Here is a 27,621-nt window from a genome sequence, read left to right as displayed (position 1 = left end):
GTGCTGGGGGAGTCTTAAAAAGCATGATCAGTTTTTTAACCTATTAGGGTATGCAAAAGAAAAGACCAGTGAAGTTGATGACAAGGCAAAAGAAACTCACGTACAAAGAGAACAAAAGCTAATAAAAGCTTTTATTAAAAAGAGAAAAGCCTTGAGTTCTCAGCCAATGGGGTAAGAGGTATCATTGTGAGGAACGCCAGATGGAAATCTCTCAAACTGCCCTCCACTCTCTTCTCAAGATAGTGAATGAAGAAACAATATTATGGGAGGGCTTATAAAATATGAACATGTAACATATAAAATATTTTTTAAACCCCATTACACATTGTTATAATTAACATGTTAATCACTTCTCTGCCTTTTTGATCCAATGGAATACAGTTATAACTGTTTATACAGTTATCATACTGTCCTTGTTTGCTCAATCTAGCATCGTCAGTTTCCGGTCACTTCTGATTGGTTTTTCTCAATATTGGTCACACTTTCTGGCTTTTATGCATGCTTGGTAATTTTTGGTTGGATGACAAACATTGTTAATTAATGTGTTTGCACTCCTATAAATATTCTTGAGGTTTGTTTTGAGATACATTAAAGTTACTTGGAAACAGTTTGGTCCTTTCTGATCCTACTTTAGATCTCAGTTGAGCAAGACCAGATTGCTTATTGGATGAGACTCAGCCAATTAACAATGAGTGCCTACTCTTTGCCAGGCATTCTAGACATCTGGTATATAGGGGTTAACAGAAGGTCCCTAAACAGTAGAAGTACTTGTTACTTCTTCATGAAGCTTACAGTCTAAATTTTACAGACTCTAACTTACATTCAAGACCTTATATTTGAGCACAAACTCAGGAAGATGATATTTGTTATTTGACATTTGTTATATTTCTTCTTTGTATTGAAACTGATATAGCAATGTTTATACATGATCTAAGATCCTCATATATTCCACATTAAAATCCTTAAGAAAACAATTGAGATGTTCTCTTCAAGTAATTCTAAGTTTTTACATCATGTGTTTTTAAAAAATCATTTACAATGCCACTAAGATACCTCATCTACTTACATGCCTCCACTCCTAGCTTCTCCCTAAGGGACCTGACCTCATGCTCTTCCTCAAATTCCAGTTTTCCAGCAGTAGACTTGGTCTGAACCTTAACGCTACATCAGTTTTATGCCAGTCCCTACTGACATTACTCCTGGCTACAGCTCAGTAATTACAGAGATTCTGAAAATATTTGCCAGATTGGTTAAAGGCCTATAGTATTCCAGTCTAGAACCAGATTGAGCCCACACTTCCAGAGCTCCTTGACCTATTCCCAATCTGATTCAGTCGATCCAGCTCTGTGAAGTATGATACCAGGCCACAGTTGATTCTATGATGATCTACTTTTCTCTTCCTCATGTGACACTCAAACATGTAAGACTCGAGAGTCCCTTAGTTGAGAGGAAATGGAACCACCCCAACATTCTTCCTGACATCTATATCGATTCCATCAATGAGGCAAAGGGAAGGGTTGGGCAGGGAGCTATCTCCAGAGGGAAGAATGCAGCTGAATAGTTATCCAGTTTAGATTTTCATATTCCCAGGATTCTGAGAATAATTTGGATAATCAGAGAAGAGAGAGCTAGGATGGAAGCAAGAAGAGTCATCTTAATTTGTGTTCAAATTGCCCATTTTATTTTCATGTTTTCAGGAAAAAAACTACCAAGAGTTATGTTGGAATGTATTTTGTTAGTTAATTTATAGGTTTAAATTACTAATTGTCCTTGGGCTTTCAGTTCATTTTGCAAACCTGATTTCACTACCTTTTCAAGTCTAGAAAATTTTAAAAATCACATTTATAGTGACCTTTATGGTATAATGCTTAGTCTTATTTATAAATCGAACTTAAGCTCATCCAAGGACATTAAGTTATATTTATGAATTTAATATTCATTTCTGTTGTGAGGGAATTCAATTGTCTGAAATAATATTTAAATAAATTTAGAGCCTAAGAAATGCAGCAGCTAATCATATATTGGGTGGGCATTGAAGATAATTTTTTTTTAAAAAAAGAAAAAGAATCCAAAATTAGGAGAAATGAGTATAACATGATAACCTTAACCAGTGATGTGGGGTAGACTGTCTTTCTCCTTAAAATTATGGAATCATAAGCATAGTAACTAGGAATATTGTTCAAGGTTTCCTGTCCAAAAATGTACATCAGGTATATTGTGTAATGTATTATGAAGTGGGAATTGGTACATAAAGCTCTCGAATGTTTCTCATTTTCACAGGCTTTGCTTCACAAGAACTTTAGTAAGATATTCCACAATTAGTGTGTTCACAGTGTTTTATTTGTATATGATTTCATCAGCTAATGGATGGGGCAGAAAACCCTGCCACATTCACTGCCTTCCAAGTTTCTCTCCAGTATGTAATGACACCTATTGAGGGAAGGACTTTACCACTCTCATATTTTTACACACTATAAGCTCACTGATGACCTTGGTAATCACTGATAATAGGGTCTATCTTCCAAAACACAGCTTTCCTAACCTCTGCCTTCATAGGTTTGCTTTTTATACATAACCATATAATCAGCTATACATTATTGCTCAAGGCTTTTCCAAATAGAATGTACCAGTTTTTTCCTATGTGTTTTTTGTGACATAAAATAAGATATAATTGACCACTGAAGGCATAACCACATTCATTGCATTCATGAAGTTTCTCTCCTGCACAAACTCTCTGTTATCTCCTGAGGGTGCACCTCTGGCCTCTGGCTGTTCCATAAGGACTACATTCCTATCTGCTAGGAGCCCACTGATGTTTAATGATGTCTGAGGGGTTGCAGAAGGCATCTGCACAGTCACCATATTAACAGTGTTTTCCCCCTGCATGAGTTCACTAGTATCTAATAAGCTGTGACCCTTTGTGGAAGGATATTCCACCTTCACTGAATCTACTTGTTTCTCTCTTGTGTGTGTCCTCTTATGTTTAACCAAGCATGACATGTGGGAGAAAGCTTTCCCACACTCATTGCATCCATAGGGCCTCTCTCCCGTGTGAGTTCTTTGATGGACAATGAGCATTGTCTTTGTAGTGAAGGCTTTCCCACAGTCACTGCATGCATAGGGTTTCTCTCCTGTGTGAATTCTCTGATGTTTAATGAGTCCTGATTTCTGTGAACAAGATTTTCCACAGTCAGTACATACAAAGGGAGCCTTTCCTGTATGAAATCGCTGATGTGCTATGAGGCATGCCTTCTGGCTGAAGGCCTTACCACATTCAGTGCATCCATAGGGTTTCTCTCCAGTGTGAGTTCGTTGATGTATAATAAGATTGCCCTTCTGTATGAAACCTTTTCCACATTCACTGCATATATAAGATTTCTCTCCTGTATGAATTTTCTGGTGCAGAATGAGCTGTGATTTTCTGGAGAAACCTTTCCCACACTCATTGCATACATGGGGTTTTTCTCCTCTTTTGTTTCTCTGATGTATAACGAGCTCTGCCTTCCTAAAGAAGGCTTTGCCACATTCAGGACATTCATAGGGTTTCTCTCCTGTATGAGTTCTCTGGTGTTCAGTTAGCTTGAACTTTCTGTAGAATGCTTTCCCACATACACTGCATACATGGGGTTTATTTCCTGTATGAGTCTTCTGATGTTCAGTAAGCTGAAATTTCCTGAGGAAGGTTTTTCCACATTCACGGCACTCATGGGGTTTCTCCCCTTTGTGAGTTCGCTGATGTTCAGTGAGCTTGAACTTCTTGGAGAAGGTTTTCCCACAGACACTACATCTGTGGGGTTTCTTTCCTGTATGAATTCTCTTATGTTCATTGAGCCGAGACTTCTTGAGGAAGGCTTTCCCACATTCAGTACATTCGTGGGTGTTCTCTATTTTGTGTATGTCCCGATGATTAATTTCAGTATGAGTTTGCTCATGATCAGCATGGAGAAAGGATCTCCCATCTCCATTAAACTCAGCAGGCTCCATTTTTTTGCAGCTTGTACTCAGGTTGATTACATCTAAATATGATTTCAAAGTTTTCCCATGTAAATCAAATACATCATGATTTGGCCTCAAAGGAAAACAACTTTTGCTCTGATAAATAATATTCTCAAATGCATTCTGTTCATGACACTGTTCCAACCTCTTCAGTATATTTTGGTTTTGCCAGTGTGGCTGCATATGATCATCCACTTTATCAATTTCTAGGAAAGAGAACAATTAACCCTTCCATGAGTATCATATGGAATAAAACTGCTTCAAAAATACCTTGGGGGACTTCCCTGGTGGTCCAGTGGTTAAGACTTCACCTTCCAATGCAGAGGGTGTGGGTTCGGTGCCTTGTTGGGGAGCTGGGATCCCGCATGCCTCATGGCCATAAAACCAAAACATAAAACAGAAGCAATATTGCAACAAATTCAATAAAGACTTAAAAAAAATACCTTGGGGTGAGCTGGCTCTTTAACGGAAAACCTATGATATCAAATATAAAAGAAATTCCAAGTATAAAAGTACCTTATCTTTTTTTAAAAAAAAAACTTTTCACAATTGTTAAATATATATAAGATAAATTTTACCATTTTTAAGTGTATATTTATGTGGCATTAAGTACAATCACATTGTTGTACAACCATCACAACCATTCATCTCTAGTTCTTTTTCATCTTCCCCAACTGAAAAACTCTGTATCCATTAAACACTAACTCCTGTCTCTTGGAAATTGTTAAAGACACAGTAATATAAAACACCAAACAACCCAAAAGATAACAGCTGTCAGGGTAAAAATTCTTTACTTTCACTGAAGCCATATTCTATGGGTGGAAAGGGAAACAATAAACAAATACGATAAGGAATAAAGTAGGCAGTTCCAAGTGTGACAGTGATTTGAAGAAGCAAAGGAAATAAGAAGTGGAAGATATCAGGATTTATTTGGAAGGAAGGATAAACAAGACTCACTAATGGATTTGATGTGAGGAGAGGTAACAAAAGAGGGAATCAAAGTGCACGCCTGAGTATTTGGCTTGACCCATTGGGTAGTTGGGTAGTGCCTTTCAACAAGATGAGGAATATCGCCGAACTTCAGAATGTGAGGGAAACCAAGTTCAGAATGTGAGGGAAACCAAGTACATTTTGAAACATATCATTTTTGAGATAATATCCAAGCACAGACACGGAAAAGCCAGTCAGACGATAAGACTTGAGTAAGGTCTTGACTGAAAATAGCAATGTGGAAACATCAGTATGTAAATATTATTTAAGTGGACTTCCCTGGCAGTCCAGTAATTAGGACTTGGCACTTTCACTGCCATGGGCCCAGGTTCAATCCTGGTTGGGGAATTAAGATCCCGCAAGCTGCATGGTGCAGCCAAAAAAAAAAAAAAACCCCAAACAAAGAAATATATATTATTTAAGGTCAGAGTATTGTATGAGATCACTTTCTGAGAAACATGAAGACTGAAAAAAGATGAAGGCACAGATGAAAGCTTTAGTCAGTCAACATAGAGTTTTGGGATTCCTAGAGCCCTCTGAAGAGACCCTAACATAACCACGCTGGTAGAGAAAGAAGACGTGGGTGTTAGAACATATACATCAAAGAGGCAACTCAGAATGTTGGACATACAGGTCATGATTTCAAGAAAATTCTAACAGACTCTTGGGTGCTCATCCTGTTGATAAAACTTGCCATTCTTCTTCATTAGGTAGACCATCATCAAATTCACTTTCCCAAAGCACCAATCTCACATTCTAACCTTGCATGGAGCTGTGACACATTCTCATACGTTCCCACAGAAAGGGACACGATGATCCTGATGGACTTTCACAACAGGCTAGTGGGGCACAGTCTTTTTTAGAAGCAGATCTGCTGCACCAGACATGGGAACGCTCACCTTCTTCACTATTCTGTACCTGTATGGATGTCATGGTGGAATTTTTCCCATTTCATTGTCCCTGATATACTAATCTCTCAACTTGCCAACAACAGCGTCTTCTTCCTTAATCATACAGTAATGTCTCTGCTGGCATTAATTAAAGGGTCTTATAGGACCACCTTCCTCCTGAATCAAGACGTGACAATTTTATCTTTAGTTTTTCTTAGAACATCTGGCTATACCTTATTATTTCTATAATGCTGCCACCGAGGTTAAAAATAAGACTATCTAGAGTTAGAATATACAAAACCTAACCTCCACCATGACTCCTTTATTATTAACCATAAAAGTCACAACAGTAAGCCTGGTGATAAAAGTTTACATTACCATGATGTACCCAGTTTATCTAAGTTTCCACTCCACTAGCTCCCCAACAAATACTTTCAAACATTGGTCTCCACATGGCTGGTTTCAGGCCAATCTTTTGACAGTCCCCACATGGCCTTGCACATTTCCAGTTTCTTGCCATGTTTCCTTATCATCTTAATTCAAAACTGAGCTATTTCTCTCACCTAAGATACTTTATGATACTATCACTCTTCATTCTCTCTATACCACTTTAGGCTACTTTTCTTCTAAATTTCTGAAATAGTCTCTATATTTACCATTTACTTGAATTTTGTACAGCCTTCAATGATAGCAGAAACATTTCACAGGTTAAAAAGCTTAATTTGTAAATATTACATGATTTGTCCTAGCTTTGTTCATAAAAATCTTTGCTCTGAAAGACATTTCTTTGTTTCCCACTAAATTTAGTCTCTTCTATCAAAAATACTTAGCATCATCTTCCGTCTGTTTTTTTCCCCTCTCACACTCCATATTGTGGGTTGAATATGTCCCCCAAAGAGATGTTTAAACCCTAACCCCTAGTAGCTATGAATGTGACCCTATTTGGAATCAGGGTCTTTGCATATGTAATCAAGTTAAGACGAGGTCAAAATGGATTGGAGTGAACCCTAATCCAAAGACTGGGGTCCTTCTAAGGAGACAGAGATTTGGCTATAGACACACAGAGACATACAGGGAGAAGGTCATGTAATAACAGAGGCAAAGACTGGAATGACGTGTCTACAATCTAAGGAACATCAAAGATTTCTGGCCACTACCAGAAGCAAGGAATAGACAAGAAAGGATTCATTCCTAGATCTTTGAAAGGGAGCATGGCTCTACCAATACCTTGATTTTCAAATTCTAGCATCTAAAACCGTGAGAATACATTTCTGTTGTTTCAAGTCACACAGTTTGTGGTAATTTGTTACCTAGGAAACAAACATACCCCATACCTACTTAAGTGGCAAATTCAGTCTTTATTGTTCCAGAATCTTTTCATACCATCCTCAAGCTGGGTTGAAGTCACCAACAACCAGGTCTCACATCTGGTTTTCTGCTTCAACACCTGCCTATTCCAGTCTATTTTCTACTGATAGCCAAGGTGATACCTCTAAAACATAAATTATATCCCGTCACTGCTATACCCTAATCCTTCTAAAGGTTTTCTCATTAGGAGGAAAATCAAGTGTTTGAAATGGATGACAAGGCCTTATGTGACCAAATGACCTATTGCAAACCCCCAGTTATTACCCCATTGACCTCATCTCTAGTCATTTTCCATGCTGATGGTTTGGGGTTTACAGTCGTTTTCACCACCAGACATAGTATCTGTGTATTTTTTCCCATTTATTTTTATTGTGATAAATTACACATAACACAAAATTTACCATCTTAATCATTTCTGAGTGTACAGTTCAGTGTATTAAAATGCATTCACAATTGTGTATAACCATCACCACTATCTCTCTCCATTAACTCTTTTCATCTTATAAAACTGAAACTCTACTTTTGTTAAATTTCTGCCTCCTCTTTGAGAGTGGGGACTTAGGTGTTTGATAGAAGAGAAATTTCTATGTCATAATAATATGGTCAACTGGGACTTAATGCCATCAGACTATGAGGAGGAAAAGGATAGCTTTAGGGAAAAGAATCCAGCAACAAAATCTAAAGTTTAACTAAGAGAATGATTAATTAACAAATATAAAAAGGAACTACAGTAAGGTGGGCATGAGGTTTTATGATTTTGTTTAGGCTAGGAAATGAGAATGAGAAATTTTAGAAACGTCTTTCCTAATTACACAAAGAACAGGAACAGCAGAGGCATTAAATACAGGAGCCCAGAGGGTAGAGAAGATTCAAGGTAATGCCAGGATTTAAGATGTACAGAAGTACAAGAGAATCTCAATTTTAAAAAGGATGTTGGAAAGGGATTTTCTGGGAGGGAAGATGGTTCTAGTTTCTCACACAAAAAGAGTGAACTCATTGGGAATTGCCATGGAGACAGGTTAAAATATATGGTACCAGCAGGTATATTAGACAGTGTTAAGGGACATGTCAATTGCAAGTCTCCACAAAGAGCTTAACACATTTGAATAAAGTAAGGTTTTATAGCCTATGAGACAGAGCAGAGGGATGACAACAGAACCTTTGAAGAATCTCAGAGGGGGTAAAAAGAAAAGTCAAGCAAGCAGATGAATACACATTAAGAGACCACATTACTACAAGAGTAAGGCACCTGAGGTGCAGTTGGATGTCGTAAAGGGAAATAAATATTTCACAATGGAGCAGGAAGGTGTATGAGTCAGAAGACAATGATGAATTCAAAGTTTTGTCTTAGAAGAGAGACACGGAAGGAGGAATTTCATACCAAGAGATGTGAAAGGAACATAAAATCATACTCTAACAAGTGAAGAATGGGAGGATTTGAAAAACCAAGCAAGAATAATCCTAGGAGGGGGAAAGTTGACATCTAAGAAGAAATAAACAGGGATTCATTCCAAGATGAGATAAAGTGGTATACTTTCCTCTAAGTTCTTGCACAGAAAAAGAGCTCTCATATGAGGAAAGGGATACATGGAGGCTGTTTCTGTATCCTCAGACACCCTCACCACTGGGATGCCTTTTCTAAAGGACTAGAAAGTGATTTCCACAGCCTTCCCCCTCTTGCTGGTTCTCTCTCACTTACCTGGATGGGGGTGACTGTGAACTTCATCTTCTAAGGTCCATGGTGGTTCTCCTTGTTCCAACATGGAGAGTATATCAGGTTTGTTAACTTGATACCCTGTTCGTGGGAAATAACAGAAGACTTAGCCTCATCAAATGGAACTAGGGATCTGTGATGCTATGAGAATGGTACACTTTAGGGACTGCACGATCTGCATGTTTGGAAATTAAAGGCTTGTCTCTACAACGTGGAGAGATTATACCTTCTCATCTGGGGCCGGGGGGAGGAGATTGAAAATCTCCCACTTCAGAGCACCACAGACACAACAACTCTTTCAGAAGCTGAAGAAAGAAAAGTCACCATCCAAGGGACACAGGGGAGCCGTCCTCACCTACGGACACCAGGTTGCTATAGTTCTCCAGCATCACGTCCCTGTACAGATCCTTCTGATCAGGGTCCAGGAGCTGCCACTCCTCCCATGTGAAGTCCACGGCCACATCCTTCAGTGTCAGCGATCCCTGTAGCAACACAGTCCATGTGCCCTGTAACAACACAGTCCACGCGATAAGAGTGTTTCTCTCATTATTGAAATGGAAGGTGTGAAATAATAGAAAATATATATAATGTTCTCTGTCCCTGGTTGCCGGCTTAGCACTCCTAAAACCTTGTAGTCTCCTAAGTGATAAAAGCACTAGGAGCATCTTTTGTCCTAACAGTTGGTCTTTGAATTCAATCCTAATCTGACACTAACAACTCAGAGTTACCATCAGGCTCCACAGGCTAAAGAGCTCAGTCCCACAAGACTGCCTTCACTTCAGCCACCAGTCCAAAGTCCCAGATTCCAGGTTCCCTGCACTTGTGTCCAACTTAGCTACAAATTCGGGGGTTCCCATAACTTCTCTGCTAAGGTTTGATAATTTGTTAGAACCACTCACAGAACTCAGGAAATTATTATGCTTACTCTTATAGTTTATTATGAAGGACACAAATGAATGGTCACATGAAGAGGCTCATAGAGCCAAATCTAAAAGGGTCCTGAGTGCAAGGGCCTCTGTCCCTGTCGAGTTGGGGTGAGTCACCATCCCAGAAAGCGGACTGTTTGCCTACTTGGAAGCTCTCTGAACCCCGTTGGGGTTTTTATGGACATTCCATTACGTAGGCATAACTGATTAAACCACTGCCTACAAGTGATAGAGCTCAATCTCCAGCCCCTCTCTTGTCTACTGAGATCAGAGGGTAGAGCCAGAAGTTCCAATCAAGGCTTGGTCTTTCTGGGGATCAGCTCCCACCCTGAAGCTCTCTAGGGGCCCATCCTGAGTCACCTAATTAGCATAAACTCACATATGGCTCAAAGGGGCTTGTTATGGATAAAAAAAGACACTCCTATCTCTCAGGAAATTCCAAAGGTTTTAGGAACTCTGTGCCAGGAACCAGAGACAAAGACTATATATATATATATATATATATATATATATATATAATTATACCACAATGAGTCATTTGTTTAATTAAAATAAAGGCAAATAAATAAATAAATAAAATAAAGACAATAAGGAGGTGGGAGGTAACAACTAGATTCTTGGCGGGGATATTCTCTTTCATTTATCAAAATTTTATAAGCAATTGAACTTTTTCTGGTTAAATTTTCCTTATTACTTGATCAATTATTTCATTTTTAATAGCTCTATCAACTTGGGAATTTAAATTTAGTGTCAATACATAATAACCATCATCACACACAAAAATACTGGTACCTCATTGAATGGCACAGTAGCAGTACCACGAGTAGATGTAATTGCTTTAAACTGACCAAACATCAATTTGATGATTATTATTTTGCTAGTTTCAATATTTAGATGAGTTCTTCTTTTCAATATAGTTCACTAATTTTATTCCAATTAAATATAACAACATCTAGCTCTTTCCTATCTACACAAAATATTTAACATTTTTGGGCATGAAAAGTATAGTAATAACTAGATTTTGAACACGTGGAAGGGCTCTGTATTTTCTGAGATAAGGTAAAGTTCTAAAGCAAACTGTGGATCTCAAAAACCCAAGCCATTACCAAACAAGAATTTATAACTCCCTGTGGCCAAATCTGTACTGAAACATCCATTCTACAACCTGTTCACAGATGTCCTTTGATAACTGTGCAAACCTTACATTTTCCTGGGCACTTTAGGTTTTATTCAAGGATAAAACCAGCCCAAAACAAGTGTAGGTATATAAGTCACCAAGCTGTGGTCTTTTGAAAAACTCTGTGCACTGAATTCTACTTGGTCTAGTCCAGCAGAGGACTCAGAATAATCATATAAGAAACAGCCATACACAACCTGCTTGTATATCTATCAATATTAGAAGAATGCTATGAACACAATGCATGTTATCACCTCTAGAAAGAAACCATCAAAGAAATTTCCCAAGAGTTAAGTACCATGAAATTGTGACATCTCCTGAGGAAATTATCTGCCTTCTCCTCAGATTCAATGCATATCAAATAACTTTTCATGATTCTCTGGTTGCAGTGGCTGACAGATTACATGCAAGTTGATGGTTTATGTAACCAGGAGGGACCTGCAGAGTCATACATTATATACCAACATTGGTCATGTAGTACGAAATCTACGAACAATATATATCTGATTCTACTTCATCATGATTTTGAAGGTAGTTTATTTCTCCCCAGAGCCCATTTTTTCCCAATTTATACTTTTCATTTAATTGGACTGCTTTTTTTTTTCAGCCTTCTGGAAATCCATGAGGGAATCAAGAATAAAACAAACCAAAAGTCACCTGAGCCTTCATCATCATCTTGTTTTGTGATATGCCAAGTAACTAGGATGTTGTTTTTAGTCTCTTCTGGATCTGCCCTAAGTTTCTGTTCCAAAATCTCAGTCTCAGGTAACGGATGTCCCACGAAATGACCATATGCAACTCCAGGAACATCCTCCTCATCCTTTACTTGATTTCTCTTGCTCCTCGAAGCCAGGACCTGTGGAGTGAAGAGTAAGTTCATTTGGGTGATATATTCCCTCTGGGCCCAGATGCTGTCACTGCTGCTGTTCACCCACCTTAAGTCAAGGCCAGTGCTTCTAACTGTCCCTTTATTTGATGCCCCTGAGGCAGTAAAACATAACAATCTAAATGGGGAGAGGTATGCCTTTCTTCTGTGAAGTATAAGTAGCATGAATGAGAAACGGAATATGGGAAAGGAAAACCAGCACAGCACAAAGCCTGGCAGAAGAATGGCAGAAGACTTCTCACACAGATCAGTTTTGGGAAAGAAGACATGTAGAAGTCAGGCTCTGGACATTTTTTCCCCTTAAAATCACGTGTCCACATACTCCTTTGTAGTGGGTTGAATGGTGCCACACACCCCCAAAGATATGTTCACATCGTAACCCCATGAACATGTGAATGTGATCTGATTTTGTAAAAGGGTCTTTGCAGATGTAATTATAGGGATCTCAAGATGAGAACATCCAGGATTATCCAGGTAGGCCCTAAAATCCAATGAGTGTCCTTATACCAGACACACTGAGAAGAAACACACAGGGAAGAGGAGACCATGTGAAGACAGAGGCAGACATCAGTTATGCTGCCACAAGCCAAGGAATGTCTGGAGAATCTGGCAGAAAAGAAGGAAGTGAATGGACGTTTGGCAGGTGTGCTGGAGGTCCCTAAGACGACGCCCAGATTCAGTGATTCCTTAGGACTCCCAAGATTTAGCACATAACTGACTTATTACCATGAAAGTAGACAAGGCAAAATCAGCAAAGGGAAAAGGTGTGGCAAAGTCTGGGGGAAAACGAGGCACAAACTTCCAAGAGTCCTGTCTCCATGAAGTCACAGAGGATATGCTCACTTCCCCAGCAACAAGTTGTAATAACTCATGTGAAATGTGTTAGCCTATTAGAGACTCAGTGCCCATGGCTTTTATGGGGGGCTATTCCTAGTACATACCAAAATTCCAGAATCCCAGAGGAAAACACATGTTCAAGACAAACCATATTGTTTGAAAGAAGAGTCTTGGCACAGTGAGCCGCTCTTGATAGGGAAGAGTGGGAACCCTCCCAAAATCTAAGTTCCCAGATGCCAGGGAAGGCATCTTGTCAGCAGGCCTTTCCAAGGAGAACAGTCTCAGGTCAGCTACATCAACTCTGCACAGCAAGGAACCAAGAGTGTCTGCTACAATATATTAATAGATTAGAAAAGTCACATGATTGCCAAAATCGATGCTGAGAAAAATATTTCATAAAAATCCAACACCTAGGGCTTCCCTGGTGGTGCAGTGCTTGAGAGTATGCCTGCCAGTGCAGGGGACACGGGTTCGTGCCCCGGTCTGGGAGGATCCCACATGCCATGGAGCAGCTAGGTCTGTGAGCCATGGCCGCTGAGCCTGTGCATCCGGAGCCTGTGCTTCACAACGGGAGAGGCCACAAGAGTGAGAGGCCCATGTACAGCAAAAAAAAAAAATCCAACATCTATTTCAAATATGAGCCCTGGGTAGGTCAGGAATTCATTATTGCCTTAGCATGAAAAAACAAAACACAACCTATAGTTTTTTAAAAAATATATACTACTATCTTCATCTGTTTCTAAAACACAAAACAAGAGTATGTGTTGTTTGTGGATACATACACATCTAGTAAAAGTATGAAAATATGCGTAATATATAACAAGATAGCAGTTATCCATGGGAAGAGAAGGGGAGAAATAGAAGATGATATGACTTAAGTTGTATCTGTATATCTTTCAAAAAGAAAAAGAACCATAATAAAAAAACAAAACTGAATAAATCCCACATATGTCCAGCTGAAAGCCAGAGATAAAAGCACTCATTAAAAAGACGGGTGGGTTTGTGTGTGTGTGTGCGTGTGTTTGCGCATGCACACATGTGCTAGTGCAACAATACCATTATTTTTCACCACTGTTCTGGAAACACTCCCAATGCAGTCTGATAAAAGAATCAAGTAAGAATTACTAACATTAAAAAAAAAAATTACTAACATAAAAGATGGAGGTCAACTTTAGTGAACACCAAAAATAAGAGTGTTAAGTTAACTGACCAGTTATACAATCTATATGTAAAAATTGACAGCATCGTAGAGTCACATTAGCAAAAATGGTGGAGTAGACACCTCCAGGGGATTCCTCAGGAGCACTAAAAAAACTGACAAAAACTGTCAGAATCAACCTTACTGGAACTCTGGAAGACAGTCAATGGTTTACAGAAACAAAGTGAACACCTGACCAGGAGAAAGGTCACTGAAACAGGAGACTTTTTATGGCATTCTAAATTAGCCTTGCCCCCAGAGCCATTGTGGCAGAGCTGCAGCCTGTATTCGTGGTGTGGATGGATACCTGGACCTGTAGGGAGAAAAGTAAATCTTGTCCCCAAGGAATTGTTTGTTTTGACCTATTTCTGGGTTCCCTAAAGGACTGACACAAGAGGCCTGCGTACAATAGACACACGGAGAAGAACATGAGCTTTCACCTCTGTCTGGTACTCAGGCTCAGCAGAAGCAGGAAAAGAAGCCTAAGGCACTGTTATAAATGGCCTGGCTAAGTTTGAAGGATTGCCCCAAACGGAGCCAATATGCAAAGAACTTAAAATCACTTTCTTTTCTTTTTTAAACTCAAAGAGTTCTACAGTGAGACACATAAAGTTCAAACTATCAAAAGCCAAAGATAGAGAATCTTCAAAGCAGCAAGAACCAACTGTCATATGCAATGGATATGAAATAAGATGAACAGCTGATTTCTATCAGAAACCACAGAGATCAGAAGGCAGTGTGTTCCTGGGACTTCCCTGGTGGTGCAGTGGTTAAGAATCCACTTGTCAATGCAGGGGACACAGGTTTGAGCCCTGGTCCAGGAAGATCCCACATGCCACAGAACAACTAAGCCCACGCACCACAACTACTGAGCCTGCCGTCTAGAGCCCACATGCCACAACTACTGAGCCTGCATGCCACAACTACTGAAGCCCGTGCACCTAGAGCCTGTGTTCCACAACAAGAGAAGCCACTGCAATGAGAAGCCCACACACTGCAATGAAGAGTAGCCTCCTCTCGCCCCAACTAGAGAAAGCCAAAAATAAATAAATAAATTGATAAAAAGAAAAGAAAGAAAAAAAAAGTCAGCGCCTTCTTAAGTCAAAGTGCCAAAAGAAAAATGTAGGAGGTAAAACTATTAAGCTCTTAGATGAAAACCTAGGCATAAATCGATCTGACCTCAAATTTGACAACAGAGCCTTAGATATGACACCAAAAAATACAAAGAACAAAACAAAATAAGACTTCGTCAAAAAAATTTTTTTAATTTATTTAATTTATTTATTTTTGGCTGCACTGGGTCTTCATTGCTGCGTGTGGGCTTTCTCTAGTTGTGGCGAGTGGGGGCTACTCTTTGTTGTGGTGCGTAGGCTTCTCACTGCGGTGGCTTCTCTTGTTGGGGAGCACGGGCTCTAGGTGCGCGGGCTTCAGTAGTTGTGGCTCGCGGCCTTAGAGCGCAGGCTCAGTAGTTGTGGCACACGGGCTTAGTTGCTCCACGGCATATGGGATCTTCCCGGACCAGGGCTGGAACCCATGTCTCCTGCGTTGGCAGGCGGATTCTTAACCACTGCACCACCAGGGAAGAGCCTAGACTTCATCAAAATTTAAAAGTAGTCTGTATAAGATGCTACCAAGAGAGTGAAAAGGAAACCCACAGAATGGGAGAAAATATTTGCAAATAATATAACTGATTAAGGGTCTAGTGAGCAGAATATATAAAGAACAATTACAATTCAATAACAAAAAGACAATTTAAACAGTGGACAAAGAGACTTGAATAGACATTTCTCCAAAGAACGTATAAAGATGGCACATAAAAAGATGTTCCTCATCATTTGTCATTAGGGAAATTGAAATCAAAACCACAATGAGATACCACTTTACCACTTCATAACAATCAGCATGGCCATAAAAATAAATAAAGTAATAAGTGGTAGAAAGGATGTGGAGAATTAGATTCCTCATACATTGCTGGAGGCAATGTAAAATGGTGCAGCCTCTGTGGAGTACGGTTTGGCGGTTACCCAAAAAGTTAAATACAGAATTACTATTGACTTAGCAATTCTGCTCTTAGGTATATGCCCAGTAGAACTGAAAACAGGTATTAAAACTTGTACTCAAATTTCGGAACTGCTCTACTCATGATAGCCAAAAGGTGGAAACAACCCAAATGTCTATCAACAGATGAATGAATAAACAAAATCCATAAAGTGAAATATTAGCCATAAAAAGGAATAAAGTACTCAAAGAAGCTACAACATGAACCTTGAAAACAGTATGCTACATGAAAGAATTCAGAAGTAACAGGCGACATATTATATGATTCCATTAATATGAAATGTCCAGAATAGGCAAATCTATAGAGACAAAAAGGCATTTAGTGCTTGCCAGGGACTGGCGGGGGAGACAGGAATGGGAAGTGAGTACTTAATGGATGCATAGTTTCCATCTGGGATGATAAAACAGTTCTACAACTAGATAGTGGTGATGTTTGTACAATGTTGTGACTGTACTTAATGTCACTGAATTATACACTTTAAAATGGTTAAGATGATAAATCTTATGTTAAGTGTGCTTTACCACAAAAAGAAATTGATAAAATTATATAAAAGAAAATTGATGTCTGTTACATGGCGGAACATTTTAGTGGAATATTTTAACACTGTATACTGAAAATTTCAAAATATTTATCATTGGTAACCAAAAATTTTACTTCTAGAAATTTCTGCAAAGGAAATAATGGCATAAGCATGCAAAGATACATATTCCTATAAATGTGTGTATATATATTTATACATAAATGTATAAATAATATATTTATATTTATATATTTATACATAAATGTATACATAAAGTATTATATAGATGCAGTGATAGAGGATTAACTGATTAGTATAAACTTTCAATGGAATACTGTGCAGCTATTTAAAACATTCTATATGTAGTGAAAAAATATGTAACTCAAAGTTATATGTAGCATAAATGTTTTTCTGCCATAATACAAAATGTGTAAAACACGTCTGAAGAAAAATGCACAACCTAAAAGTTGAGAGTTATGTGTTATCAAAGACCTCACGGGGACTACAGCCTGAGAGGCAACCTCTCAGTAGCTGAGGAACTGCTGAGGTAAGGTAAGGAGGACCCAGGACATATACATAAGTTTTTGCTGAAAAAGAAATATGTAGTTGAATGTGAAAAGATAACTGCTAATCACAAAAAAACCGTATCTCAAGTTAATGATTTTAGTGGTTTTCTATGTATGGGAAGATGCAAGAGTTTGGGCTCCTTGAAATTATTCCTTAGATATGCATCTTAACAATCTAGGACCAGTATCCTGTTTTTCCCCATCCTGAATTCCCCTCTGGGTGCACCATGGTTGGGCTGGGGGCGTGCTGATGCAGTGGCTGATGGCGGGCAACATTCCTTGTTTACTGGAATGGCAGGTGACATTTTTGTGTGCATATATTTATACAGACATACCAAAAAATACCGAGACCAAAAAGATAATGTGATTATACCTAGATATTATTAGATAGGTCATTTTATTTTCTTAATTATCTTTTCACAAGTATGTAAAATATGTGTAATAGAATATAAAATTATTGTTGCCTAATTATTACTGTAAGTTTATGGTCTTTTAAGTTTTCATTACAAAAAAATGAGTAAGTGACATGAGTGATAAATTTTACAAAGTATGAAAGTACAAACACAGAAAAATAGCTGTTTATGTATGTGCCACTAACCGTCACAATTTTATATATTTTAATTCCCTTAATTCTCAGCAAACTTGAGAGAGGGACTAAACTTTTATTTGCACAAATGAAGAACAAGACTCAGGTTCAGTAACTAAATAAGTGTTCTGGACCTGATTCCAAATTGTGGTGGAGGGAAGGGGGTCCCCCCCATACCACGAAGCAATTCTCCTGACACCAGCTGGGCATCCTACTTCAGTTCAGTTCTGACACTATCTGCCCAGAGACAGCATCAGATCCCACAGGTTAAGGGTTCAGTCCCACAAGACTGCCCTCCTACCCCCCCTTCACCCACCCACCATCACATAAGATGCCAGTCTCAAGTCCAGATTATTACCTGTACTTCTGACCAACTGGCTATAAATCACAGGTTCCCAAGATCTTCTCCTCAGGTTCAATTCATTTGCTAGAGTGGCTCAAGAGCTCAAATATTTTACATACTAGATTACCGGTTTATTATAAAAGAATATAACTCAGGAACAACCGGATGGAAGAGATGCAGTGGGGAAGGCATGAGAAAAGGGTGTGGAGTTTCCATGCCCTCTCCAGGAGAGCCACTCTCCCAGTACCCCCACGAGTTCACCAACCGGAAGCTCTCTGAATCCCTTCCTTTTAGGTTTTTAAAGTGGCTTCATTATATAGGCATGATTGAGTAACTGGCTGGCCATTGGTTGTTGATTCAATCTCCAGCCGTTTCTCCTCCCAAGAGGTCAGGGAGTGGGACTGAAAGTTCCAACCCTCTAATCACATGGTTGGCAGTACAGACAACTAGCCCCATCCTTAGGTGCATTCAAAAAGTCACTCCATTAACATAACAAGAGACACCAAAATCACTCTCAAAACTTTGAAAAGTCCAAAGGTTTTAGGAGCTCTGTGCCAGAAACGGGACCAAGACCAAATATTTCTTATTGAAAATCACACTATCACAGTTATTCACCCAAGTCATCAGTAAGAGCAAGAATCCAGATTTTTAAAAGCCAGATTCATTTCATTCGCAAATCCATACATTTGTCACTGGGACAATATTACTTGGAAATGCTCAGATCATCATTCACTTGGAAAATATAAAGGAATTAATTAAGCTATTGGAAGAACTGTAGTTGATAGAAATGCTTAAGTATTTAGGGGAAAGTATACTGATGTCTGCAGTTTACTTTGAAATGTACCAAAATTTTTTTTAAAAAAGAAAGAGGGACTTCCCTGGTGGTCCAGTGGGTAAGGCTCCGAGCTTCCACTGAAGGGGGCACAGGTTCCATTCCTGGTCGGGGAACTAAGATCCCGCATGCCGCCCGGCGAGGCCAGAAAAATAAATAAATAAAAGTAATCAAAAAAAAGAAAAGATGAATTAATGAATGGAGAGATGGATAGATAACTGACAGAGCAAATATAGTAAAATGTTAATGGTACAGTCTAAGTGGTGGGTATAGTACATGTGCACTGTAAAATTCATTCAACTTTGCTATGTTTGGAATTTTTCATAATAAAATGTTGAGTTCTTAATTTCATAATGAACTGTTGAGTTGGAAAAAGCTATTAGTAATCATAAAATTTCAGTGTAGTAACCAAAAAAAAAGTATTTAATAATATATTTTTAAATTGTTTTACTATGTTAAAGAAATTGAAAGGAGATTAAAAAATAGAAGGAAAAAAAAAGACCCTAATTTCAATTGCAACAAAGGCAAAAAACCAAGAAGGAGATGTGGGTCAGGGAAACAAACCCTCGGGTAAATACCAAATCCTATGTAATCCTAAAAGTAATAACTAAGAGAATTTGTATTATGGAAATGTTTAACATATGAAATTAACTTTTTAAAAAGAGGCAAATTACACCTGTTTCCATAGTTTATCTGAATTATGAAAATTAAGAGAAAATAACAAGACAAAAATTGAAATATACTAACATTTGAACGAAAGTTGGGAAACAGAATTTGACGGACCAGAAGGGTTATTTTACTGGTGTCAAAAAGAATATGAAGGGCTTCCCTGGTGGCGCAGTTGTTGAGGGTCCACCTGCCGATGCAGGGGACACGGGTTCGTGCCCCGGTCCGGGAAGATCCCACATGCCGCGGAGCGGCTGGGCCCGTGAGCCATGGCCACTGGGCCTGTGCTCCGCAACGGGAGAGGCCACAGCAGTGAGAGGCCCGCGTACCGCAAAAAAAAAAAAAAAAAAAAAAAAAGAATCTGAAAAGAAATATCCAAGTAAACTCTCAGTAAGGAGGAAAGAAACCTCACCTTAGAAGGTTTACCACTTTAGACTTGCTTAATGCTTGATCTCCCTAAATTTCGTATCTGTGGGGACGAAAGGAGAAGGTGATGTAGCACCCTAAGGAGACTTCCAAAGCAGTCCTTGGAGAGGAAAGTGGGCTTCAAGGACTGAAGGGAATTGTAGCGTTCATCTGGTCTATCTCACCCCTGGCTACTCCGTCACTGAGCGCCAAATTAATTCAAACACCACTTACATTGACAAATACCAACCCCCCTCCCGTTCCCCATGACTGAGCCCTACTAACAAAGTGAACTGCAAAGACCCCAAACTCTGACCTCAGGACTCTGAGTCCTTGATTTCTATGGACCTTTAATGCACGACCACGAGAGCTCCCCCATGCCCGACAGCAAAGGCATCCCAACTTCAGACCCATGGTGCCAGACCACCAGCTCTCCCCGCGGACTCTGCGGCTCCTACCTACACGGACGCCCACAGATCCTCTCTCACCCCTTAACCTATCCCACGGAGAGAGTCACACACTGACCTGATTTCCTCTTGATCCCACTCCGATCTCCTAGCGGCTACACTTGTGAATCCTTTCATTTCGGGTTCTCTAAAGCCAGCTTCGGCACCGGACTACGGCGGCCGATGAGGGACTGAAACTTTTCTACGCAGCACGGACAATTGGACTTCCGGCTTCTCCTTAGAGGGTAATGTGTCCGCGCCCTCTGCGCCTCACCTCCCTGGGGGCAGCCATCTTTGAGTATTTATCATTCAGAACAGAGATGGCTGTTTCTGCGCCACTAATCCGGATGGCTCGAGACCAGTAAAAGGCCCCTGAACTGTTCCCTCACCTGATACTTCATCCCCTGTGTGGCGAGGCTGGAAGAGTTGCGAACAACACTGCACAAGCTACATAGAGTTTCAGAGGCTCGAGCTTATACAAGGCAAACATGGCGCGGGCGCCGTCCACTTCAGCGGTCAAGAAAGAAACGCCCAATGAGCGCGGCCATGTCAGAGAAATTTCAGGTGTCCGTACAGCGGAGAACACTCCCCCTCTCCCCCCAAAGTGAACAGGAGGATGGCCCGCCAAGCTTGGGTAACAGAAGGGCCCATGACAAGTCCCTGCATCTCAGCTTGTGAGGTTAGACTTAGCAGGTGAGTGAGGGTCAAAGTGTGAATTCATTGTCGAGGTTGTCTTTTGTTTCAGGCCAGTTCGGAAAACACAAAGTGTTGAAATTTGAAATTGTGGTCTATGAAATAAGTGGATACAAAAACTACTGTGATGCTGTCAGAGCATCAGCAATGCAGTGCCAATATTTTTTGAAGAAAGTGCTGTTGAACACAAATTCGTGTGCTAAGCAAACCCAAATGTTGGGACTTTGGAGCAGAGAGAGGTTTATTGCAGGGCCAAGAACGGAGAATACGTGGCTCGTGCTTAAAAAACCCGAGCTCCCTGATGGTTTTGGGGGAAGAGTTTTTAAAGGTAAAATTTGGGGCGAGGGCTGCAGGATATGTGACTTTCTTCTGATTGGTGGTGAGGTAATAGGGCGGTGTCCAGGAATCTTTTGCTTAGCCTGAAGTTACCATCCTCTGCTTGGGTGGGGGCCTTAGTTGCTACAGAACTCAAAGGTATATTGTTATGTGTATCACTTGAGGAGGAACCAGGACCCTGCTTTACCGAGGCACTATTGTTTCTTGACTGCTTTTCCTTTGTTACTGCGTTCCTTACTTCCCTAATTAGAAGCTATTTGAATCTGCCCTTTGGAACTCATGGAATGTCTAGGAGGCTGAAGACTTTTTCCTACGAACAAGAAAGGGGGGACACAGAAAGGCTTTTATACCCGGGAGGACCCACAGGGTTCTGCTAGGTTTCAAAATTACACACAACTATTCTTTCTGGGACTATGTCATCAAGGTCTTAGCACCTCTGCTTGTATCTGAGATTATTGGGAGACGATTCTGGAGCATCTATGTTCTGCTTTGTCACTTTTTTTATGTCCAGCCCCTTCTCTCTGTTCACCCCTTACGCTATCTCTGCATCTTAGTCCAAGCTTCTTCCAGCTATAGCAGCAGTGAGCTATTGTTGCAGGAGAAGGGGGGAGCAAGAGAATGGTCACAACCCAGGTCTCAAGAGCGAGCAATAATAAAGTGAAAGCTAGCTTATACGGAGAAGTACACATTCCATAGGCAGAAGGTGAGAGCTGCCCGAGTAATTTCATAGGCTAACAAGTGGGAGGATTATTCCAGCCGTTTGGGGGAAAGGGCAGGAATTTTCAGGAATTGGGCCACCACCCACTTTTTGGTCCTTCTTGTTCAGGCTTGGAACTGTCATGGCACTGGTGGGTGTGTCATTTAGCATGTTAATGTATTACAGTGAGTGTATAATGAGGTTTAAGGTCTATGGGAAGTCAAATCTTGGGCCTAGCAAGTTCTAACCAGTTTATATCATATCCTCAATGGCTGTGTCATTCTTTCAATGGCTGTGCCCTGCCCCCTTCCTTCCTGTTTCACTAAGGCAGAGACAAATCAAGTATTCCTTACAAACTTTTAAGACATATAAGTCGGTCAACGGTAACTTTACAGATATGTCCCCCAAAGCTATTAAAACTATCCTATCCTATCAGGTAAGACTTGCTATAATTTTTTTTTTTTAAGTTGAAAGAAATAAAATCTGAGAACCGGCCCTCCACAAATTGGCCTGATTCCAGTTAAAAGTGAAGTTTAGTGTCTTTTCCTGTTAATTGGCTATTCAGAATCACCTCTTCCATGGATATTTGCCTATTGATTTTTACTCTGTTGTCATTTTCTTATTGATTTGTTGACTTAAAGACACACAACATAAGAGTTGTGAGTTGTAAGTTTTATTCAGGTTCTTGCTGAGGATCATAGCCCGGGAGGCAGCCACTCAGTTAGTATAAGCATATAGGTTAGGGGGTCCTTGGAGACAGAGAACCAGGAATGGCTTTCTTGACATGAGAGGACCCATTTTGGCCTAAGCCATTTTGTCATCTAAGCCTAGCCATAATTCTTGCCCTTGAACAGGTCTCAATAATCAATGATATTAAGGGAACAAAGGAATGCTGGAACAGAGGAAAGGCAGTCAAACAATAGTGCAGTGATAAAGCAGAGTTCTAGTTCCTCCTCAAGGGATATACATAATAATGTATCTTTGAGTTGCACAGGAACTAAGGCCCTCACTTAGGTAGAGGAGAGAATGATGATCTTGACTCTCCTGACTTCAGTCAACTAAAGTTTGAACACTGTCAACTTTTGCCCCAGTTTTATGCTGAATTCTTCTCTGCTCAAGCCCCTTCTTGAATATGCATGTACCCTTAGCTTAAAACTTCCCCAGTTTTGCTGTTCCTGGGAGACACTGCTTTGGAAAAGATCCATGGTGTTCTTCTTACTTACTACAAGTAATAAATCCTTCCTTCTCCCCATCTTTGGCTTGGTTGTGCCTGTTGGCTCGGCAGTCACCAAGAGATGAACCCAGTTTTGTGGTGACATTAGCTCTGAAGAAATCGCTCTGAAGAGGTAGGGGAGAAGCCCTTCTATATATGAGTTTTGGCTAGGAACTACATGCAGTAAGGCATACATCTTGGTAAAAGATTTATTGCTAATCATAAAGAAAAACATTTCTCAAGTTAATCTTTTTAGGGCTTATCTCTGTATGGGAAGATGTAAGAATCCAGTGTCATTAAAATTCTTCCTGAGATATTCATCTAACTACCTATGGGGCTTGCCTATTCATGTACATTCTAAGCCCAGAGTGCCTCATTCTGTTTTCTATTTAAATTCCTCTCAGTGCACTGTTGATTAGCAGCTGCAGTGGATTACAACTTAACCCTTGTCAAACTAGATGTTGAGACTTTGTCTTAGTGATCCTAATTCTTCTGCATCCCCAGATTCATAAGAGCTCTTTTTACAGTCTAAGTTTTCGTCTTTTTCAGTTAAGTGTTGCGATATATGCTTCCAGTCTGCAGCTTGTTCTTACTGTTGTTGATGTCTGTGTTTTATTTTAAAGTAAAATGTTATGCTTGAAAAGGAAACCAAATCTTGTAAAGTTAAAGTCAAGCTCATTGTAACTTGAGTTTAATCCCCATTTCAGAAAAGAATTTGAGACTTTGCCGTTACATTCTAGAAAGGGATTAATAAAAACATATCTAAAGTTTGGCTTATGCTCTTTCAAAAGGAAGTACATATTGTGCAATATGGGGGAAATAGGAGACCATTTTATTTGACCATAGGAACAAAACACATTATCCAATCAAGGAATACCAGGACTCAAGCTAATATTTAATTTTATCTTCTGATACCGGGGACTTTCGCTCAAACTGTTTAGAACTTAAATGGGGCATAAAACCTGTGAACAGTCATCATCTTCAAACCCTAAATATGTGGCTGGTTTAGAAGAAAGAAAATTATAAAGATGTTGACTTCTACTGTATTTCATCCAATCTAAGATAACTTCGGTTGTATGATACACTACTATTTTATGTACCAAGTTCTCCATTTAAATATGTCAAGCCCATGTATATACTGATGTGTATAAAATTGATGACTAATAAGAATCTGCAGTATAAAATAACAAACAAACAAAAAAGAAAAGCAACTAACACTAAACTTTCTTTGGGTTATTTGTGTGGAAATATGTTAATATAAATGTTTCAGACATTACATGAAATTTCTAAAAATCTTATATGTTCTGATATAATGTTATAAGTCATAATTCTAGTTATTACTTTAAAATGTATATCTCAGAAATAACTAAATTTCCTTGTCAGTTGCATTATTATGAACTTTCATCAAATCTTTTTTTTTTTTTTTTTGTGGTACGCGGGCCTCTCACTCTTGTGGCCTCTCCCATTGTGGAGGACGCGCAGGCTCAGCGGCCATGGCTCACGGGCCCAGCCACTCCGCGGCATGTGGGATCTTCCCGGACTGGGGCACGAACCCGCGTCCCCTGCATCGGCAGGCGGACTCTCAACCACTGTGCCACCAGGGAAGCCCTTCATCAAATCTTTAACCATGGTCATTTTTAAGTCTTTCGTCATTTACAGACAGTTCTGGGTGTACTCTGATGCTCTCACAAAAATGTTCCTATAAAGGGGTTTCATCTTCAAGGAATTCATGGAAAAGACTCTGACAAGTACAGGTTTCTGGTAACTGACTATACTGCTGAACTGAATGAATAAGCATTTTCAGAACTCTAATGGAAAACTGATGAATTCATAAAAATGCTAACAAAAGATCAAGATGAAAAATAATTAATTACATGGGACTGAGTGTATTGATGAGGGTGATTATAATTTTTGTGACTTTCTGTTTGAATAAAAAAAAAAATCCCACAAGGACTCAGAGGGAAAAAATATACAAATCAATTTTCACTGCAAAGTAGAGGGACTGTTACAGTGGAGGATTACTGGACTGAATGCCAATATTATGACATAGTATGAGTGTGTTTCGTGTTTGGTAATTGCAATCATTGTTGCTTTTGTTGTGGTCATCCATTTACAATGCTTGATGTCAGTTTATTTATCTCTTGTAAAAATAAAATACAGTGTGTGTGTGAGTGAGTTGTGGAGAAAAAAAAAGAAATTCAGTTTGGGTTTTTAAAAATATCTTCTATGTTTCTACTTAACTTTTAAAATTTATGGATTACAGTTATAACTCTTTTAATGTCCTTGTCTACTAATGCTAACATTTGTGTCAACTCTGATAGATTTTTCTCCTCAGTTTAGATCATAGTTTCCTGTTTTTTGTAGGCTTGGTAATCTTTATTGGATTCTAGAAATTTTGAATTTTGTGGGTTCTGGGTATGCGGTATGTAATTTGTGGAGGTATACTGGCAAAAGAATCAGTGAAACCATCAAAACTTAAATATCATTTACATGCAGAATTTAGTAACATTTGCGTTCATCAAGAATATGTGTAATTTGCACATGATGGTGATAAGAAGGAAAAATTAGCATATTTTTTCAGCTTAGTTGCCATCAAACATAGTGAACTCTAAAATGTACAAAACTGTGGATCATTACCCTGTCAAAAATATGGTTTGGAGTTAAAGTTTTTCATAGGAGTATCTTCTGATGGTTCAACTACAATGACAAAAATATTCTGCAGTAGTTACTCAGATTGTATGAATTTATATATTATATGTATACTTATTTATTTTTCAGATAAACATGTTGATATCACACTGTAAAAAAAAAAAAAAGCCAGTGGCCAATGATTTAATCAATCGTGCCTATGTAACAAAGCCTCCAAATGAATGGGATTTGGAGAGCTTCTGGTTTGGTGGTCATGTGGAGGTTCAGGAAAAGTCACATTTTAGGCAGAGCATGGAAGCTCTGCACCCTTTCCCCATACTTTGTCCTATGCCTCTCTTGTATCTGGCTGTTCCTGAGTTATACCCTTTTATAATAGACCAATAATCCAGTAAGTAAAATGTTTCTGTGGGTTCTGTGAGCCTCTCTAGCAAATTATTGAATCTGTGGAGGGAGTCATCGGAACCTCCAATTTGTAGCCTGTTGGTGAGGAGCACAGGGGACAATCTGGACTTGCTATCCTCTGAAGTGGAGAGGAGGACAGCCATATAAGACTGAACCCTTAACCTATGGAATCTTATGTTATCTCTGGGTAGATAGGTCAGAATTGATTTGAATTGTAGGGAAACCCCCTCCCACTCTGCAACACATCAGAATTGGTAACCAGAAAAATAGCAGGTGAGACTTTTGTCCACAAATGGCCTTGTATCATTTAGGATCTTGTGTTTCAGAATTGTCCCTCCAGGTTACGTATTTTCTATTTCTATATATTTCTATAAATATGTTCCTATATATATGCTATAAAATTTTAAATGTGTAAAATATACAAAAATTCCTTAAAGAAACCTAAATAAAATAATGTAATTGTAAAAAAAAAAAATCAATGTTGCAGCCTTAGCCCCATTCACACCTTGATGTAGTTTGTAATAGAAAAAGCAGCAGTAAAATTAAAAATGTTGTTAACTTCCAATAAATAAATAAATAAATATATATGTCAAGCCATCAACTGTATGCTGTATTTTAACTTCAGAGTTATTAATACGTGGGAAAAATTTTCCATCTTAGAATCTATGAAAGAAAGTTTCACTCAAGAGAGACTCAAAAATTTCCAGGCCCACTTACTAATACCAGCATACAGTGGGGGGTGGTAGAGGAGATGAGATATTCAGTATTAAGATTTTTTTTTTTTTTTTTGGCTGAGTTGGGTCTTTGTTGCTGCGTGCAGGCTTTCTCTAGTTGGGGCGAGCAGGGGCCGTTGAGGTGTGCAGGCTTCTCATTACAGTGGTTCTCTTGTTGTGGAGCACGGGCTCTAGGCACGCAGGCTTCAGTAGTTGTGGCACATGGGCTCAGTAGTTGTGGCTTGTGGGCTCTAGAGCTCAGGCTCAGGAGTTGTGGCACACAGGCTTAGTTGCTCCATGGCATGTGGGATCTTCCCGTCCCAGGGCTTGAACCCATGTCCCTTGCATTGGCAGGTGGATTCTTAACCACTGCACCACAAGGGAAGCCCTGAAGAGTTTTTACTAAAATAATGAACCATGTAGTTCAGTTACAATTTATGTAGCATTGTAATGATACAAAGACTCAGTGCAGATGTTCTATGGTAAAGTTTTATGACATTTAAGCACATGGAC

The 27,621-nt window shown here is 39.3% G+C and overlaps 1 protein-coding gene across 1 annotated transcript; it reads right to left on the bottom strand.

The window, feature by feature from the left end:
- Positions 1-113: 113 nt before the first annotated feature.
- LOC115801470 (uncharacterized) lies at positions 114-20,625 on the bottom strand. Its single transcript, XM_030761299.2, has 7 exons — positions 20,485-20,625; positions 19,967-20,023; positions 11,719-19,004; positions 11,360-11,499; positions 9,314-9,464; positions 8,944-9,039; positions 114-4,202 (listed from the first exon to the last, which is right to left on the bottom strand). The coding sequence occupies exons 4-7, from the start codon at positions 11,432-11,434 to the stop codon at positions 2,638-2,640; spliced, it is 1,887 nt and encodes a 628-aa protein (XP_030617159.1). The 5' UTR covers positions 11,435-11,499; positions 11,719-19,004; positions 19,967-20,023; positions 20,485-20,625; the 3' UTR covers positions 114-2,637.
- Between the last annotated feature and the right edge of the window lie 6,996 nt (positions 20,626-27,621).

Source organism: Delphinapterus leucas, chromosome 20, assembly GCF_059928025.1.
Source record: "Delphinapterus leucas isolate spDelLeu-1000000601 "Yukka" chromosome 20, BTC_Dleu_Yukka2, whole genome shotgun sequence".
In the NCBI taxonomy this organism is placed as follows: Eukaryota; Metazoa; Chordata; class Mammalia; order Artiodactyla; family Monodontidae; genus Delphinapterus; species Delphinapterus leucas.
This window is presented reverse-complemented; position numbering and strand designations above follow the sequence as displayed.

Coding starts and splice junctions, on each gene's coding strand:
- LOC115801470 (XM_030761299.2), bottom strand. CDS start 11,434: ATGAAAAGTTATTTGATATGCATTGAATCTGAGGAGAAGGCAGATAAT. Junction 9,465..11,359: donor GGAGATGTCACAATTTCATG/GTACTTAACTCT, acceptor GTGTTGTTACAG/GGCACATGGACTGTGTTGCT. Junction 4,203..8,943: donor TCACAGTCACCCCCATCCAG/GTAAGTGAGAGA, acceptor TCTCTTTCCTAG/AAATTGATAAAGTGGATGAT.